Below are 20225 nucleotides of genomic sequence, written 5' to 3'. Positions count from 1 at the left end.
CTGTACTTCTCCTAACCGTACCAAGACTGATGAAGTAAATGCAGAGACAATCACTGGGACAGTATGAGCTCAAGTTAACATGTCATAAACATTTATTTTGGTGCGCACATAAGTCATAATGGAAACTACATAGAGATCATAAGTTATTTATGTATTACTCAATAATCGGAAGAACGCCAATAAGAAATAATATATGTATTGTTAAGAATGTGACACTTAATCACTGTATTACAGTATTACTTGTGTTGCTTTGCATTACTATTTTAGTAAGAATGCTAGTCACTAGATGACTATATGAATATACGGTTATGCTAAATGCCTATGATGACCTATTCCCAACCTTTACCCTTACCCCCCTTCTCTTCTATATATTCTCACACTTCTGATCCGAATGGGTTATGAAGATCTTTTGATTTATTTAAATTTTGATTCCCTCTTGCTATCCTTGTGTTATTGCTTTTTCTAGTAGATTCAATAAAGATTATATTAACAAACCAAAAACAAGAAAAAAGGAAAATGATCTATAAGAGGAGCATTTTGAGCAAGACGACATTTCAGTTTGGACTATTGTCTGTTGACAACTACTTTCTCGCCTAACAGACTCCTTGTGAAGTACAGTGATTGAGTCTACCTTTTGCTATCAATGACATCTTCAGCTTGATACGTATTTTATTCACAGTAACAAAGCAAATATATGAGTTAAGAGATGGAATTTATTTTGTTTGATTCATTTGACTGATCAATTTTGCTATGTGGTTTGTGTCCACAGCACAAAGGACTGTTTTCGGGAAGGCTACAAAGACATAGTAACATTCATTAAAAACTGCTCCGAATTCATCAACATCCAAAGTAGGATACACTGTCTGTACTTTGATTCTCACAGTTATGAAAACTAGAACAGGGTTCTATAGGTAACGTACCTGACCAATTCCAAGAAATGTTACAGATGGGAAACTAGAAATAAAAACAAACAAGAGAAATAAAATGTTAAAAGTTATTGTTATCTTGCAGATACAGTAATATACTAAACACAACTACACAACACTGCAGCTTCATAGCTCAATGACTGGGCTGGACATGTTTATGAAGATGTGGCAGGTTTGGTGGGCTGGCAGGCTTGTAGTATGTGCGGTGTCACTCTAGGATACTGTTAATAATGCAAAGTAAAAATTTGATTTCTACTTGTTCAAGCTCAGGCGGCCTTCAGTGGGGGCTCCTAAGGCCGTCCACGAAGATGAAAGTAGCACCCCTCTTGAAAATGAAGAGCTTACAAGTGGCCTCATCATGGCCTGCAAGAATTCTGCTTCTATTGCTACCGATGCATCGCGAGGATCCATTAAAAATGGGACATGCATGAAATCTTATCTAGGCTTAGATTCACTGCAAAATACTGTACAAAAAAACAGCTAAACTTTGTAGTTCGACGGCCTCAGATCTTAACAAAATAATGAACTGTTTTCTTTCCGGAAAGCTCTTAAAACATAGCTTTTCAACAGTTAGATCTCTATTCCTTTCTCATCTCTAAGTTGTCTGATTACTCCATGATCAGTTTCCCAGAGCTATAGCACCTAGATACCCCAGGGCAGTAGAGCGCTCTATAAATGTCATTTTCATGTCATTTCATTTCAAATGACTCCAGGTGTGACATTGGGGCATGGCAATTGCTGTTGTATTGCTTGAAATTGCATAGTCTCCTATGATTTGATATATTTAACTGAAAAAATTAAACGGTTTATAAGGAAAAATATATAGTATTGGTGCTCTAGCTAATGCTAGGAAATCTCTTAATTTAGTAAAATAGCTACTCCCTTTTTAAGGATCCATTTGAAAAGTGATAATTTTTCTTAGTAAGAACTACTTACATTACACATCAAAAACAAACAAACACAATTGGCTCTGATTGGTCAAATTATAAATGTTATTACCCAACATTATGTTTTTAATGTAATAATCCAAAAGTTTGAAAGCTGGGTCGGCACTGACAGAACTAAAACTTGTGACCTATGGGCTCTGGAGAAACATCCTGACTGCTAACTATCGAATTAGCTAACCGTGATCCTGATTCACAAGTCAGGGTAGGGCTGGCCGGTGAGCTTTTTTGTCTTGTCAGATACCTGATTTCCATCATACACATCCGTGGTCCAGTCATCTAAGGCCCGATGTAGGTAAAATTGATTTACCGATTTTAAATTACCGAATTTTTCCGATTCGGTAATTTAAAATCGGTAAATCAATGGGTCCGATATGTAGGTATTCCAGATGTGCTGGAATACCGAATCGGATGAATTCGGTATTTACCGATTCGGTAAATACCGAATCGGTAATGCCCATTCATTCCTATGGGCTTTGAAGCCCATAGGAATGAATGGGCATTACCGATTCGGTATTTACCGAATCGGTAAATACCGAATTTCTCAAGGGTGCAGGGGGTGTCACTTTGACACCCTCTGGCACCCCCAAAACAGGCACAGGTGCCATGTGGCAGGCATACCTGCCCTAAGGGCAGGTCTGCCTGTCACATGGCATAGGTGTGCATGCACACATGTGCATGCACACCGGAATCGGTATTTTACCATCAAATAGGATTTGATGGTAAAATACCGATTCGTTAAGGCTCCTTGGACTCTGAAGAGTCCCACCTACATATGGGTGGCTCCGAATCGGTAAAATTACCGAATCGGTATTTTACCGAATCGGTAAAGTTACCGAATCGGTAAAGTTACCGATTCTGTATTTTACAGAATCGGTAACTTTACCGATTCGGTAAAGTTACCGATTCGGTAAAATAGTGCACCTACATGTCAAATCATGTATACCGATCGGTAACGGCCGAAAATACCGATTTTCGGCCGTTACCGACCGACCTACATCGGGCCCCTAGCCTTTTTACTTTATGATAAAAGAGTTATTTAAGCCAAGTATGCTGACTCCACAATCTTAAGTAAAGGGACTTTTGTTTCATTTTCAGGGGTGCACTAAAGCCTGATTACATAGTGGCTTAGACAGGAACAGTATAGGAATGTATATGGTTATTGTCAATTGCATTAACCTACTGAATTAACGGTCTACACCACAAATCCCAAATAATCAAGTTTATTTAGGTATGCATAAAACAAAATGCATTATGTATTAGAAATAGTTTGATTGTAATTGTTGCTATTTTAGCACTTACAAAAACTCACAATACAAATGAGTGCGTAGCAATAACTTCTTTAGACTTAATCTCCAGTAATTTAGGGGTATTTGTTGTGTGTGTGTTGATTGTAATCATAAATATTTGTGGAGCTAACAGTTTCACAAATTTGTCTTACACAAAACATAGTAAATATTATGTAAATAAAAAGAACACGCCCAAGCAAATGTATGCTAACTCAGTCTCTGCATTTCATGTATTTAGTCCTTGTGAATGAGAAATGGAACAGGACTACCACAGACGTACTTAAATGTCGGGAGGGAGGAGACATTGCTGCATATCTTGAGGTCCAACCCTGGTTCCCACTAAATTATCCTCCCAGACTGGAAAGTCTTAGAAGTGAGTTCACTGCCTGTATTAACTATATTTTTTTAAAAAATAGAACATTTGAAATGAACACTAAATTTGATCTGCACCTAAGCACTTACCTCTGATGTCAAACAAAGTCGCATTGGATGACAGTAGAGGGCTAATTGTTTTACTTCCTCCAACTCAGATACCTCTCAACTTAGAAATCAAAAAGCACATTTTTGTGATCGTACTCCTTGTACTCCTCAGATTTACACACAAAACTACGAAAGGGTTCTATTCGGGTACAGTCTCAGTCCATCAGTGCCAGAAAATAGAAAGATTAGCCACAAGTCAAGTGACCAAGTATTTACCACAGATGCTGCAGTATCACCGCTAAAAAGCGTATTCAAAATATTTCAATTAAACATGGCATTTCTATAGTACATATTTTCATTCTTGTTGTTGATTACTAATCGCTTCAGTATAAAAATATAATAATTTTCCAATTGATTTTCCCAATTGAATATTCACTTCCTTCCCAGTGCCTTTCGAATCATTAGCCTTCATCAGGGGTCACTTGGCTTTTTGCAAACAAATCATAGCTTTATGCAGGCATGACCCATCTTGGAACAGTCCGTGTGTGCAGAGGGCGATGCTTGCTGCGCCAAACAACATTAGCCATAGGGGCATGTATAAAGTCACTTCTTTTGTTTCTGATCTCTTAACACAAATGGGCCTTATGCTGAGAATATAAGGCAGTCACTGAATTATCTTTGCGATGCTTGTAGATCATACAGTGTCCTAATTAGGCCTTTGAAGAGGTTTAACAAAATACAGGCTTGAGCTGTGTGTAAACATCTTGGGAAAGTGTATTTTTCTTTAGACTTCATCTATAGCTCTAATACTGATGGCAATATATATCTTAAAAATAGCCTCTTTACTCTTTCTGTATATAATTATTTGAGTGTAACCATGGTGGCTGTACTTCCCTTACACACCCTGCTTCTCTTTGTAGTTGTACCCTCGGCATAGCCTGAAGGATATATGGAAATGCTACATTTATATAATGTTAAAGTAGCTGGGGTGTATGGTGGATGCTCTGGCACTTAGAGTAGATGTAACCAGACAAAGCTGTGTTATGGCTGTCTACACCCATTCCATGTTTTATATGGCTCTAGGTGGTTGCTCACCATGGAGATGCAAATTATCATTATTGACTACTGCGTAATTTTTCCATATGTAATGCCATGTTTACTTACTAGGTGTAATCTTGGTAAAGACTCTTGAAGACAGTCTGATTTAAAATACCTTTTTTATGAAAAGATACAGTTAGTAACGCCGAAGGGTTCCAGGACCATGGCAGGATACACTGCCCTGAAGGCTACATCCAGGTAGGTCTCCTGTAAGATTCCTGCCTAAACCACAAGACAAATATGGTGTGCAAAACTAATAGAAGGTAGCGCAAGATTACCAGGGGGATGAGCCCAAAAAAGAACAGTTTACTGCCACAGTGAAGACCTGAGTAGTGAGCTGAGAAATATGGGCCTGAAGGGCACCACAATCAAGGTTCAGCAGACCCAGGAAACCACCTGTGTAAAGCCCTATATGGTGCTTGAAATAAAAGACTCTATCAGGCAAGGCTAGACCCTAAAGACCCAAGGAGAAAGATTCCAGAAAAAAGGCAAAAAGGATGTTCTTGTGGGTTGATTAAAAGACACAAAATGAGTCCCAGATTACAAATCCCTCAATCGCAGCATGCGTGGAAACAGGATTACTGGTCCAAGCGGCTCATCAGGACATGCCTAAAATAAGTCATCAAGGAGGTCTTAGGAGGGTAGTTGCCCAGAGTGTGGCATCTCAGGTGGAAATCTACAAGTGGCACCACGAGCAATATCTACTAGGCCACAAAGGGCACATGGGATAAAAGACTGAGAGAATGAGGACATACGCCCATTAGAGAGACATGGTTTTCACTGTTGGGAGACCCGTGAAGCAAGAATATTCAAATATTTATCACAGTACTCGCCTCTTAAAGGCAAGTAAGGAAACTTTGAAGTAAGAAGCTCAAGACAGGGCAAACTACAGCACAGGGCAAAAAGTATATAACCGTAGTGTACAATGTAAAGTCTGGTAGTTGGCAAAGAACTGTGAAGACAACTGCATGTAGAGACTAAAGGAGTATTTCAAAGCAAGTAGAAATGAAAGAGAGGAGACCTGTGTTACAGTGAACCTCAGATGCGCTCATGCTTCAATTATGAACTATTTTATGCTCGCCAAATATGATCTGGTTGAGGGCTCCTGGCCTAGACTTGCCATATGTCTAGATTAAAGTAGCGTGGAAATACCAGTACACTGTATAACCGTAATGGAGCTTACCGCAGGAGGTCTGTGCGGACAATGGTCCTTGTGCGTCCCTTTCTGTAATATGGATTGCACAGGTGTCTTCTTATTTTCATGGGGATGTGGACCCATGCAACCTGAGGTAAGGCCTAATATTACTGAGTATGTTGAAAAATCTTCCTCATTGTACAGCTTCACGAGTCCCAAATCTTAGGAATTGGCAAGACGGAATTTTTTCAAAAACGTCACAGGTCTAAGCCAGAGACCACTGCCAAGGATACTATCTTACCAGACATATTCCAATTTGTTCATAATCCAATCATACAAATCAAACACTAAAGGCAGTGACGACCAGGTACGAAAATAGAAATGTACTTACTGGCACAGGCGATTAAAGCGACACACAACCTCATATAGGACATGACGACCCAGGCTCAGCACTGAGGCCAATGTGTGCAGTATTTTCAGGTGGGATCCTGTGCAATGAACACTACCTGAACAGCATATACTCTCTATGAAAGTAGAAAGGAGCGCGAAATATACAGAGGTTACATTCCTGAAGCCACCACCACCATTTAACACAGTAAAGAAACAGAACATCTGTGCCAGGTGGACTGCCTGGATCGAAACATTCGATGGTTTCTTAGATCCGCTAGAAGAAGAAGATGATAAGGAAATCATTAAATATTTCAAAAACCTTGCCGGTAAAGGAGTGAAAGAAGTGCTAAAAGAAAAGTCTTACAAACTGATGCAATATCGTAATGAAAGTTAAAAGAAGCGTGGGAAGTCAAGTTCAATCTAATGCCGAATGTCGACAATGAAAGGTACATCTTCAATCAAGCACAACAACTGGCTGGTGAAACAGTGGATGAATTTGTTGACAGGCTTGATGCACTTATCAAACATTTTAAGTTCTGTGACTTTACCATGCACCTCAGAGTCACTGATGGCTGTCTTTCACATTCCTTCAGGAGACGTATTTTGAGAGTAACACTCAGTTTAGAGAAAATGCTAATGCTGCAAAGGCAGAAGAATGAACAGATTGACAAGCTGCTGATATGGAAGCAGGAACAATGTGTAATGAATCAGTGTTGATCATGAAAAGCAAGCATAAGCACTAAATATTTGAACACAAGTCAACGTCTCCGAAGAATAAAAAGTTATGCTTCTAAAGTGGGTTTTCATTTCCCCATGAAGGTAAATATCCAGCCATAAAACAGATATGCAACGGGTGCAAGAAAGAAAACTACTTCATAACAGTCTCCAAAGCTAATGTGACACCAAATGCGTCATAGCGAGAAAAGAAAAAGGATGCTAGAAGGTTCCAAAAGCATTCTTGCCACACCCAAAAGGCCAAAAGGCAACATCAGTTACAACAAGTAGAAACGAAGCACAGCTGATCATTGTCAAGTTTATCATATAAATGCTGGTATACACCTGTTACAACGCAACTTTTACAACTACCTACCATTACAACGCAACTTTTACAACGCATACCATTACAACGCATTGCGCTGGGGGGCGCTCTAGGATAGGGAATAAGTTTAATTTACTATCCAACACCTTCCCTAGTGTCCACGGGGACTGGAGTTGGAATAGTAAATTATACTTACCACTATCCAGCACCTCTAAGCGCTATGCGTTGTAATGGTATGCGTTGTAATGGTAGGTAGTTGTAATGGTATGCGTTGTAACGTCATACATCCATAAATGCTCTTCAGCATCATTATCAAGAGCTAGTGAAGAGGACGGATATGTGTTGATGATATCGACTAAGAAACAACATGGGTTAGCTGCTTGCAAAGAAGATCAAAAGTCAAAAAAGAATCACCAAACGAAGAGACAAAGTTCATTTGGACACTGTCCTAAAATGACATTAAGGGCAAGCGGTTGCTCCATATTCTTCATCATAGACAGTGGTGCATCGATTGACATCATGCCAGTGGAAAAGTTCAACAGCCTATCTCCTGTGCCATGTCAAGCATGAAGGAATACACCTGGGATGCTTCTAAATCGTCACAAAGTAAAGGGTCATTTACAGCAACCATGCCATATAAAATTATGTCAGTGCAAGCACTGATTCATGTCTTTTGAATAGCTTCATCTAGTGCATGCCTGCTTAGCTTTGCCACTGCTGCTGACATGGGACTGATATTTCTCAACTACAACCGCCGTGCTCAGTCTGAAATTGTGAATCAATTCCCATCTGTATTTCATGGGCTAGGAAGACTCAAGAAAATGAAAGTGCAACTTTATATTAATGAGAACATTTGCCCTGTTGCCCAACAGCACCACAGAGTTGCATTTCACTTACAAGAAACTGGTGAGAAAGAGCTAGGAACACTGTTGAAGCATAACATCATTGAACGCTCCACTGGTCCTACGCCATGGGTCTTGCCAGTAGTTGTGATGCCACAAAAGGACAGTGGAGGTGCAGTGCAAATTTGTGTTGATATGCGCCAGGCCAGCAAAGCAAGCGAGAGAGAATGATATCCCGGTCCCCACATAGTGGACATGATCTTGCAACTGAATAGAGCCAAAGTCTTCTCCTGTCATGACCTGAACAAAGCAAACCATCAACTCGAGGTGGAAGAAAATTGTAGGTACATTACTACTTTTTCAGCTTATGATGGTTTGTGTAGATACAAAAGACTGAGTTTTGGAGTATCTTTAGCTGTGGAGATATTTTGTGATGTTATTTGCCAATTAAAGAAACCTGTTACACATGCTTTCAATTACAGTGATGACATACTGGTATTCTGGACAACACAAAAGGAGCATGAAAAGGCTCCTACACAATTGTGCCGATCACTTGCTGATGCAGGTCTCACTTTGAATGTAGCAAAGTGTGAGTTTCACAAAACCAAACTTAAATTCTTTGGGCACATATTCTCTAATGGGGGAATGACTCCTGGCCCAGATAAGGTGCAAGCACTGTAATCTACTTGCCCCCCCCCCCTCCAAGATATAACCATGCTCCGATCCTTCTTAGTTAGGGACAGTTATTGCGCTAGGTACATCTGTTTCATACAGTGATTGCCCCATTGAGAGACTTAACAAAGCGGAATGTCCCATTCCAGTGTTCTCCTGAATGTGGCCAAAGTTTCAAAGAAATAAAACATGCGACTGAGAATGAAACTGAAATGGCCTATTTTGACCCCAAGGTACAAACTGAGATCACAGTAGATGCAAGCCCGGTGGGGATGGGGGCAATCATTGCTCAACACAATGGCCATCCGAATGCCAAGAGACACATTGTAGTCTATGCCAGTAGAAGCCTGTCTGAATCAGAACATGACTGTTCTCAGCCAGAATAGGAGAGTCTGGCTGTAGTCTGGGTCTGCAAACATTTTCATGTATTTTTATATGGGAGTAGTTTCATTATTGTCACAGACCACCAGGCATTGCTCACTATCTTTGGGAACCCGAAAGCAAGACGCCCTCTCGCATCGAGAGATGGGGGTTGTGACTGCAAGAGTAAAGCAGCTATGTGATTGTACACACAAAGGGGAAAGACCAAAACCCTGCAGATTACTTTTGACGAGTGCCGCTATATCAACACAGTTTGTCATCCAAAGCGGCCGAAGGGTATCTCAACTTTATTGTGAGGTCTAGCACACCGGAAGCTCTATCCATTGAAAAGATTATTGATGCTACCAATGTAGATTAAAACATACTTATCCTCAAAGACCGTATTATAACGCAATCTTGGAAGAAAAGTATTCAGCCCTTTGCTGATGATGTTGGAATCCAAAAGTTAGAATATGTACAGGATGAGCTATCCATCACTCAAGAGGGTATCATATTGAGAGGCTCGAGAGTCATCATACCTGAGAGCCTGAGACAGAAAGTCATTGAGCTAGCTCGTGAAGGACATAATGGCATTGTAGCCACCAAAAGAGCTCTAAGAGAGTGTGGTTCCCTCACCTAAATGAATGAGCTGAGAAAGAGCTGAAAGCATGCCACCTTTGTTTATCCCCCAGGGTGACACAGCATCCACTGAATATGTCTGATCTTCCTCCACATGCCTGGGAGAGTTGCAGTTGATTTCTTTAGGCCTCTTGGAAATGGACACCATATCATGATAGTCATTGATGAATATTCGCATTTTCCTGTGGTGGAAGACTTATCATCGACAATCCATGACAAAATAAGGGGCTTGATGAGCTATTTGCATCATGGGGTACACACACTATTCAAATCTGATAATGGCCAACCTTTCAAAACCAAAGAATTCAAGGATTTTCTTGATTGACTCAATGTCAAGCATCAAAAGTTATGACATAATGTGTACAGAATGTGATGTATGTTGAAGTATAAAGACGTCTGTTACAGAGCTCCATGTGTGGCATGCTTTTTTGCTACTCCTGGGCTGGGGAAGACGCTACACCCTTGAGCAGGAAAATGAACTTCTTGCATGACAAAGCCCTCTTGCCAATTTGGATAAGAGTTGATTATATTACTGGCTCAGGGAATACAAGACCAAGGAATGCCAAGGATGCCAGTATGCAATGTCAGTCAAATATGTCAGTGGGATAACATAGCGCCTTAAAGTTGAGGATGCAAGCTACTTGACATCTTGGACCACACTCAGTTCAAAAGAAGTAACTCTTGTTCTGAAATGCTTCTCTGTGCCCAACATCCAAGTGAGCCAAAGACCAGGAGGTGGTAAGAAGACAGACTTTGTGCTGTATTTTTCCTGAAACTTTAAAAGTAATTTTCCTCTATGCGTAACTGCCTCATTTTCACCTGTTTGTTTGTGGGCTTTGTAGTTTAAAATCTGATTTTTTTACCTGCCTGTGACTGCCTAAATTTCACTTGTTTGTTTGTGGGCTTTCTAGCCCAAAATCTGATATTTTCACCTGCCTGTGACTGCCTCAACTTCACATGTTTGTTTGTGGGCTTTCAAGTTCAAAATCTACTGTTTTAACTTGCCCGTGACCGTTTAATTTTCCCCTCCTAATTCCACCTCTAATTTGTGCTCAGATCTGTGTGTAAGCAATCCACCTCCAGCTCCCTTTTGTCTTAGCAAGTGAGTAGAACAAGATAAAAAAGGACAAATTATACTTCAGAGGCTAAACAGAGTGTGCTCTGAGACGGCAGTAATCTGCTCCTAATGTTTAGACTGTGCTTGGAAAGTGTATGTAGCACCCGTTTTTGGCTAGAAGAGCGAGTTGTTAAAGTGTGGGAAAAGCAGTATTGTTAGAGGCCTAGTTTAGGCCCTTACCTGCAGAACTCAAGAGTGTGGATTGAGTCTGTCTCTCGTCAAGGATATACTGAATTGAGGAGCAGCTCCCAGACCAGCAGTCTGATTTTGAGGTCACATTTCACTTATATAAGCTGCTATTATACATTAAATCTGTGCTCTGATTTGCTGCTGTATCTGGTGTTTCTATTGGGGTTAGGGTTAGTGTTCTGATTGGCTGATAGATCTATGGTTCTGACTGGTGCCTGGGTTAGTAATTCTATTGACGTAGGGCTTATGGTTAGTGTTCTGATTGGCTGATACATCTAGGGGTTTTGACTGGTTCCTGGAACTAGGATTTCTATTCAACACATGGCGTAGGGTTTTGTTTCTGATTGGCTGCTAGGACTAGGGCTATGATTGGTTAAATGGGCCCGGTCTCCTATTGGTCCTAGGGCTTAGAGCTAGTGGGGTGATTGGTTAGGGTTAGGGCTAGGGTTCCCATTGGCTGACCACTAGGGCTATTTAAGGTTAGGGTTAAGGGCGTCTCAGCCCGGGCGTCGAGGCTAGGGGCAGAGAGGACTAGGAGAGCTGTCTGTTTGGGTCTGATCAGGACTGGTCGGGTCTAGGGACGGAAATGCTAACATTTTCCCATTTAACAACCCCCAGCCTACCCCATCCACATCCACAACCAGATTAACATACTCACAGCAAATGTGCAATACCCATTGTCTACAAACAAACCCTAAACTAACTTCAATCTCTCAGTACCCACTATAAAATCCCACAAATCACACCCTTCTACCCCAACAACCACACATTTGCATGTTTACTCACACACAAAACACCACCCTATCCTATACCACTAACCAATTTACAAATCATTAAAACAACCCAAATCCTGGCTATACATAACTATATCCCATCCAGACACACATTGCCTGCTCTAATTACTCCTAACAGAACCCTTTCTGTCACCAACAAACCATACTCACCAATCCATCTTTTCATCCACCAACACCTTCCTCCTCTTTCTACCAAAAAAACACAATCATGCAGCTCTTACACCACACTCTACCACACATATTACCTCTATTAGCAATCAAATTTAATACAAACACTCTTAACTGTTGTTCATCCCTTCTTACACACCACATGCACTATTTTCCAAAACACACCACCCACTTTAACTTGCAGCCTTCACTCACCAACAATACTTTACATACACATACTTCTCAGAAAGCTAATACATCCTCGCCTCCGTTCACTACTCCTCAAGAACAAAACATAACACAAAATCACACGCAAACAAGACCTCATAGCACTTTCCATCTCAAACTAGAAACATACACCCACTCCCACCCTCCTGACTACACATAGAATACACACCCTAAACCAACTCCACTGCCAAGCTTTCTATCTTCTCCCACACCTAAAACATATAAAGCAACACAGCATCTCTATTTAAACCACCTCTCATTCATTGGACAATTTAGAACCTTTCAACATGACACAAACAAAATATGCAACATGTCACTCTTCACAACTTTCGAATCTCCATGTCTACTGCACAACAAGGCAAATCTACAAAAAAAACACAGCTCACCAACTCACTGTCAACCACCATCTCCACCACCTATACACACAGACCCATCAAAATGCCTTCTTAGCCTGCTAGACAAGGAATAGGATACAGAACAACTATGCTACTGCTATCCTCATATAGCTAATGCCAGCACCCACTAAGGACACACCTGCTACTAGGCCACTAAACACTGCAGACTCATGTACAAAACAAAGTCTCAACATCACCAAAGCATATTCTCTAAACTACCTACTAATAAATGCTTGATCACTCTAAAAAAACAAGCATCACATCAACAACCATCTCACTGACACACAACCTGACTTACTCTTCATAACTGAATCGTGGTTGGGAAATGACATGGCTCCAGTGTTGCATCAAGCCGTTCCTATAGACTATTAAAACTATTGCACAAAATCGTCTTGGCAAAGGAGGAGCTGGCCCAGCTGTTGTATTCAAACAAACATTAAATATCACTAAAGCTGAAGATGTCTCCATACAAGGTTGTGAGGCCTGCTTCACCAGATGTAACCCTACACCATCTTCCACCTATAACTTTGTGCTCCTTTACAGACCTCCACCTAGCAATGTAGCATTACCAGACACACTACTGGACACAGTTTCAAACCTTATAACAGTACCCTCCAATCTATGCATTGTTGGTGACCTAAGCATTTGGTTTGACAAATCCATTATGCCCCATACTAAAAACAATCATCACTCGCCTAGTTGCAATGAACCTACATCAGATCGTCCACACATACATCACTGGACACATCCTAGATGCCATTTTTGCAAATACAGAACTTTTTACCTTTCAAACAATTACTCCAGTCACATGGTCAGACCACCATTTGCTTGCTTTCCAATATAAACAACACAAAGCAACACACCTAAAACCACCTTACATGCATCCACCTATTGACGGTGGAACAAACACAATTTTGAACACTTAGAAACACAACTAACATCCAAAACAGATCTAGACATAATACATTCAGTTCAAAAACTACATGAGTGGTTACATGAAGCTTTTGGTCCCCTAATACCACTAAGAACAGTGCAATAGAACCTTGGAAAAATACAGAGCTAAAAGAGATAAAACTGAAAATTAGAAAGCTGCACCGTACTTGTCTCAAAACACCAATCAAGACAAACTTCATCTACAGAAACTTAACATATTATACAAGTCATCAATCAAAAAAGCCAAGAAAAAATACTATTCACACTGAATTCAAGATGCTAAATGTGCAAATAAAGATTTCTATAAAATTCTCACTGAATTTCATAAACCAAATTGCTTAGAAGGAGCTCATCCCATTACTCAAGATTTCACAGGCAAACTAGCTAATCATTACATGACCAAAGCAGACATGTTGGACTCCAATTTAAAACAAAGAAAAAACACCAGTTCCGACCCTTTTTCAAAATCACCCTCCAAGAGTAGGCTAACCCAGCCTCTGCATTCCTTCCAAAAAATATCACACAAAGAGTTTATGGACCTTGTCAGAGCAAGCAGGCCTTCTGGCAGTCCTTCTGACCCGTGTCCACCACAAACCTTCAAGAAACTTCTTCTGACTACCACTGCTGCCACATCAATAGGAAGCGAATATTTCCAGAAGTCCTAACAAAGTCATACATACACCCATTACTAAAGAAAACAAACCTGGACCCACTCAACCCTGACAACTACAGACCGATTACATATGGATCTTTCCTGGACAAACTGATAGAAAGAGCAGCATTCGCACAGATGTCACAATTCATTAAAGATAATTCCATACTTTCAGACTTCCAAAAAGGATTCTGTCCAGGAAGAGGTACAGAATCTGCCCTCATTGCCATCTGGGATGACCTTAAGAACACAGTTGACAGGAATGGGGTGCTGCTATTCTTCTCTTGGACCTGTCAGTTGCCCTTGACATGTTTAACCATGACACTCAAATATAAAGACTCTACGGAGCTGGCATAGAAAGGACTACTCTCGAGTAGATCATATCCTACCCTCAAAACAGCACTAATGTCATCCATACCCCCCTTTCTTGTCCAAACCGTACTTCACAAAAGCAGGGGTCCCTCAAGGCTCTATTATCTCACCCATGCTTTTGAACATCTACATGAAGTCATTACCGGCACTGATCAATCACTTTCACCTCACATGTTATAACTATGCAGATGACACACAAATACTTCTTAAACTGGAAAGCCCCAAAGACATTGGAAACTCACACATTTTCAGTTGCCTCAGAGCCGTGGATCAGTGGATGACCTGGAGCCATCTCAAATAGATTTTTTTCAAAACGAAAATACTCACATGTGGTGATTGGAAAAAGTATGAACCACTCGCCACACGGCCCGACGATCTAGGAACACTGCCTGAAGTATCAAAGGAAGTAAGAAACCTCAGAATTACCATGGACTTCAAGCTATCAATGAATGCCCAAGTGGACAAACTAGCAAGATCATTCTTTGTTACTATAAACACTCTGTGACGCATCTTCCCCCAACGTGGATTTCCACACAAAGTCCAGGCTACTATCTCTCTTGTTCTGTCTGAACTTGATAACGCCAATAGCCTCTATTGAGGATCATCTTTAACAACTATGAAAAAATGACAACAGATTCAGAACTCTGCTGCCAGACTACTCTTACATATAAAGCTACACACCCACACGTCCCCTACCTTGAAGGCCCTACATTGGTTACCGGTTGCCAGAAGATCCACATTCAAGCTGCTTTGCATCTCCCACATAGCGATACATGGAACAGGACCGCTTGTCATCAGGAATAAAATCACCAAATATATTCAACAAAGGAACCTCTGCTCTAGATTGGTACCGCACCTTAAAATCCCACAATACAACAATAAAAACATAGGTGGCACATCCTTCTTTGTTCAAGCAGCAAACTATGGAACTCTTTACCCCAAACATAAGATCCACAGATAACTACCTTATCTTTAGAAGACTACTCAAGAGTTGGCTCTTCCCCACATAACCACCATAGTCAAAGATAAATATATAGCTCATCCCTGTGTATATAAACATTTATTTGGACAATATATGTGTACCTAGATATGTGTATTGCTTTGTATAAATGTGTATATTAATCATGTTTAGAAATATATAGGTATTCATTAGTTCTGCTTAATAAATGTACATATTACTTATGGTTATATTATTCTGTGTCTAACATGTATATAGGTGACTGCATAAATAGGTAAATCGTCATCATAACTATTTATCTAGAATTACTTCACTATTGCATTACAAAAAAGATTATAAAACCAAATAAATGTACTTAAAGTACAGCAACACTTGAAAGTCTGAGTTTATTAAATAAAACTTATATCTACATATGTTACCTTCCTTATACATATATACCTTTCATGTACTTATGTATCTTTATATTTATTACTTTACTAATTCAGCATTTCCAATGTACTACTCTACATCTCACCCTATACCTCTCTCAATATATATTCGCCCTCCACTCTCTGACTCATCTCTAATCTCACTCTACTACTCTCTCCAATACACTGCCATATTTCTCACCCTACACCTCTCTCAATACATCCTCTACCTCCACTCTCTTACTCAACCCATACCCCCATTCTACTACTATAATCCACAAAATACCCCTTTCTAGACTCTTCCCTCCTCTACCCCTCCCTGCATCATCTCCTATTTCTTTTACTATTCAGATATCCCAAACAAGCCTATCTAAAGCCTTTCCTCTGACTATTCCCCCTCCACCTCCCCTTAACTCATCCCAAGCCACCTCCTAATGTTCTGAGCGCCAAAAAACACTGTCTAGATCCTTCCCTCTTCTCGCCTCTATCCCTCCACTGTCCTTTTCAATCCAACTAACAGACTAACATGTCCACCGATCAAATTGATTTCATATATTTACTATTCAAATTCCCCACTAATCCTGTTTGAGCTGAAAAGCACTTCAACACCTCATCAAGGATAGCAAGCACTGTATAAATGCCACCCCTTCCCTTCTCTATCACTCCGCTATACTTTTCGATCCAAATTACAAACTCACATTTCCACCGCTCAAATAAATGTCATATCTCCTAATACTAATTCACCACCAATAATCTTTGGGTTCAGGAGAAGGGGTGCTACTCGCCGAAAAAGCGCTTTGATGTCTCGTATGGGGTAGTAAGCGCTATATAAATGCAATTAAATTACAATAATGCAGACGATACTAAGCACACAAAATGAGAGATGCTGAATTCCTGCACTGTATGCACATTTTTAGGCATGCATACTTTCTTTACTCCGAAGGAAGGAGACACCCCAGCATGCCTTTCTGAAACCGACTACCCCTGACAACAATGCTTGGATTTTCTAGTTAACGAGCAAGGCCATTATACTATACAAAAAAATGTCACGTCTAATCCCTGATGCATTCTTCGCTTGTAATAAGGCCGCATTGAATTGCTTCCATTGTAATAACAACGTTCTCAGGAAAAGCCTGGGCGCACCTGTGTCGTGTTACAGGAGGTAAAGGGTTCGGAACTGGGCTGCTCCTTTTCAATACATGACGGCGTCGTACAAAAGCAGCCCCTCCCTCACTTACATATACTAATATTGAGGGAACAAACTAGACAATCTCTGCACTCGTTCAAGCAAGACAGTTCAATGTGGCTAGAAGAGGCGCGGGGGCATAGCTTGATCAGTGGGATTGGGGGATGTAAGCTTTAGATTTCCCAACAATCACGCTGGCATTAAAATATGTTGTGAGAAGCAGGACCGGAGGGGGTCTGAAGAGGGACTAGAAAGGGAGAGGAGTGCGGATTCTTAGGGGTGCTTAAAACATAATAGATTTCAAGCTAACCGAGTTTTAAGGCAGAGATGAGAGAGAGAGTGTGTTTGTGTGTTTTTGTCAGCGTGGGCATGTTAAAATCCGGCGTGAAATCCAACAGACACCTCACCATACCAGACCTAAAGCACCTGTACCCAACTATTTGCTACAGAATCTTTTTTTTTTAGGGGTGTGGAACACCCCAAACACCCCCCATGAAGCTACGTCCCTGTCACGAGGAGAGGAGATGAGTGTGAAGGGCAGAGATCGCAGGCTCCGGCTCTAAATGTAACTACTCTGCAGTGATAAAGCTGCTGCAAGTCCTTCAAACCTCTAGACATTTTTTCAATCCCACAATAAAAAAGTAAGTGTTTTACAAAGAGTTGTATTTAACATTTCTGATAGATCGGTATAGTTATATCACTGTATCATAATTACAGACTTGAAGCAGTTTCATTATTATTTACCACAAAGTCGTTGTTGTTACTCATGCATCTTCTGCAGCTAACAGCCATTGATAAAGCCAATAGTCTGGGGTTGTTTTAAAAGCATGCCAGTTTTTTCTACTATATATCTGGATGCAATAACAGAAAGTAGTCAGGCAGCCGAGATTTTTATCCACGCCCTTTACATTGGTTACGCCCTTTTGAGAGACTCCCTCCCCCCCCCACCCACAGTTTTTTCAACCCACTTAAAGGTCTCATACATATATAACCTTAATGACCAATACACAGAGGGAACTTAGAGTTACCAATACCACATGGCGAGGATGAAGTTTTACCAGTGTGAAGGTGATAATAAAGCACTGAGGCACCCTACTAAAGGTTATGATCACCAAAGTTTCTTCCACTGCTAATGTATAATGCAGTTGTATACATCGCGTGACTGATAACAATCATAAACCACAGCTTTATTGGGCCATATTAGGAGTGTGCAAAGTTTTTTTCCTCGAAGCGCAAGCGTGTTTGTTGCAAAAAGGTAATAAAAATATACCGACATTGCAAAGGTATACTTGATCGCATATTCGTGGAAAAGGGTGTCTTTTGCAATACTTTAATGTCGCATTTCCCCCAATTGCATGTTTGAGATTCAGCGTGGGGTAAAACTATGCTTCGCTATACAGAAAGTCAAACCAAGAAAATCTGCAAAGGTGAGGCCAGTAGTCAGGCACTATATATAAACTTGTGCTCACATAATAAAAACTACGTACATCCCTATACTCGTAAATCTTAACATTTCGACTCCTGCAACCCCCATTTAATCATTACTGGAATCCGAGGAACATCACTGAATAATTATTGGAAACTCGGTCATCCTAAGCAATTTCGATAATTTGAAATGCAAAAAAATGCACAAAATTACCGAAACAAAACATAAATGAAGATTGTTTTTATTTAATTCACAAATATAAAAAAAATCATTTAATGGGAAGGCTGGAGATTTTCTAAATTCAATTGAGGCCACCCATCGTCCATACTATATTCTATTTGAGGCAATTGCACTTCTCCCACATATTAATAAAAATGCTACACATATACAGAACATTTAAAAATTAAAATTTTCAATTTTACATCTTTATTAATATACACCTCATTGATCTGTGAACATTAATTGCATTTCTATGCAGTTGTGGAGCTGGTAAGTGGGCTTGGCAGACCCCCAGGGATCCCTGGACCACAGGTTAAGACCCACTGCCATTGACCATTTCTAAAGTGAGAGGTCCAAGTCAATTTGTTTCCTTTAAGTTTGAATAATTTCATTACAGTTATAGTCATTGCACTTTATATGAAGGCACATCTCTTAAAGTGCTTTTGCATTAGGATATTGGCCATCTCCCTCAATCACCCACCTCCTTCCATAAGCTTTACTACACCCCTTACCAACTCATATTACCTTAAAGTGCCCATTTATCTTCAGATTCAAAGTATTACTGGTGTCATGTCTTTTCATCTGACATTTCAAAGATTGTCAAATGAAGAGCCCTCAATATTGCTGGATGGGTGTTACAGTATCTTGCAAAAAAACACAGATCAAGGCACAATATTTTCTGGAACTAATTTTCCTTATCAATCATTTCATAGTTTCTTCACACCTAAAAAAGACCTTAGATTCAGCACCCACATATTGTACCCCGGAATGTCACTCTTGTAGGCCTGACCTACTATAGATCCTGCTCAACTGGGCTTCAGGAGGGGGGTGTATATACAGGTCAGTGAACACAACTCATAACTCAAAGTGAAAACAGTATGAACAATAAATCAATGTCCAGCCAAATATTTGCTTTTATGAGAAAAAGTAGTATTTTGTTTCTAACTCTACACATGCAAAGAGATGCAACGTTCAGATCAAACAACACAATCAACCATGAGGTCGGGGCTTTAGTAGTTGTTAGGCGAATCCTTGTTCCACCCTCCTTCGTGTGACATGTTCAGAGCTATTCCCCATTCGCTAGTGGTCTAATCAAGGAAGGCAAACTATTAGGCAGTACTCAAGAGTTCCCTTTGACTCTTTGGGATTTTAGTGAAAGTGTCTGTGTTGTCCCAGCACCTTCAGCAGCGAATCCCCCAGGGCCCCAAAGGCCCCAGTTCATATCTTACCCTCTCCTGCAGCATGGAACCGTTCAGTTTTACAGTTGCTCTCAGCGTAGACACTCGTGTGATCAAATCCTGCTTGGAGAAATCAGACTGCTCGCAGTGTCAGGAGGGCACAGGCTCACTCTCCGGAGTGCCATAGCTGTTCTTCCCAGCAATCAGTGTAGCTCACAGCAATGCCTAAGTCAAGTTCTCACCAGTGGGGGGAATTCAGTCCTTCGGTTT

The 20225-nt window shown here is 40.5% G+C and overlaps 1 protein-coding gene across 1 annotated transcript in view; it reads right to left on the bottom strand.

The window, feature by feature from the left end:
• SLC35D2 (solute carrier family 35 member D2) overlaps positions 1-20225 on the bottom strand; it is a 374942-nt gene that overhangs the window by 296665 nt on the left and 58052 nt on the right. The window contains exon 2 of the mRNA XM_086961173.1: positions 921-954. Coding sequence (XP_086817299.1) covers positions 921-954 — 34 coding nt within the window. The remainder of the gene's footprint in view (positions 1-920; positions 955-20225) is intronic.

Source organism: Lissotriton vulgaris, chromosome 3_1, assembly GCF_964263255.1.
Source record: "Lissotriton vulgaris chromosome 3_1, aLisVul1.2, whole genome shotgun sequence".
In the NCBI taxonomy this organism is placed as follows: Eukaryota; Metazoa; Chordata; class Amphibia; order Caudata; family Salamandridae; genus Lissotriton; species Lissotriton vulgaris.
Note: the sequence above shows the minus strand (reverse complement) of the source record. Positions and strands in the feature narration are given on the sequence as shown.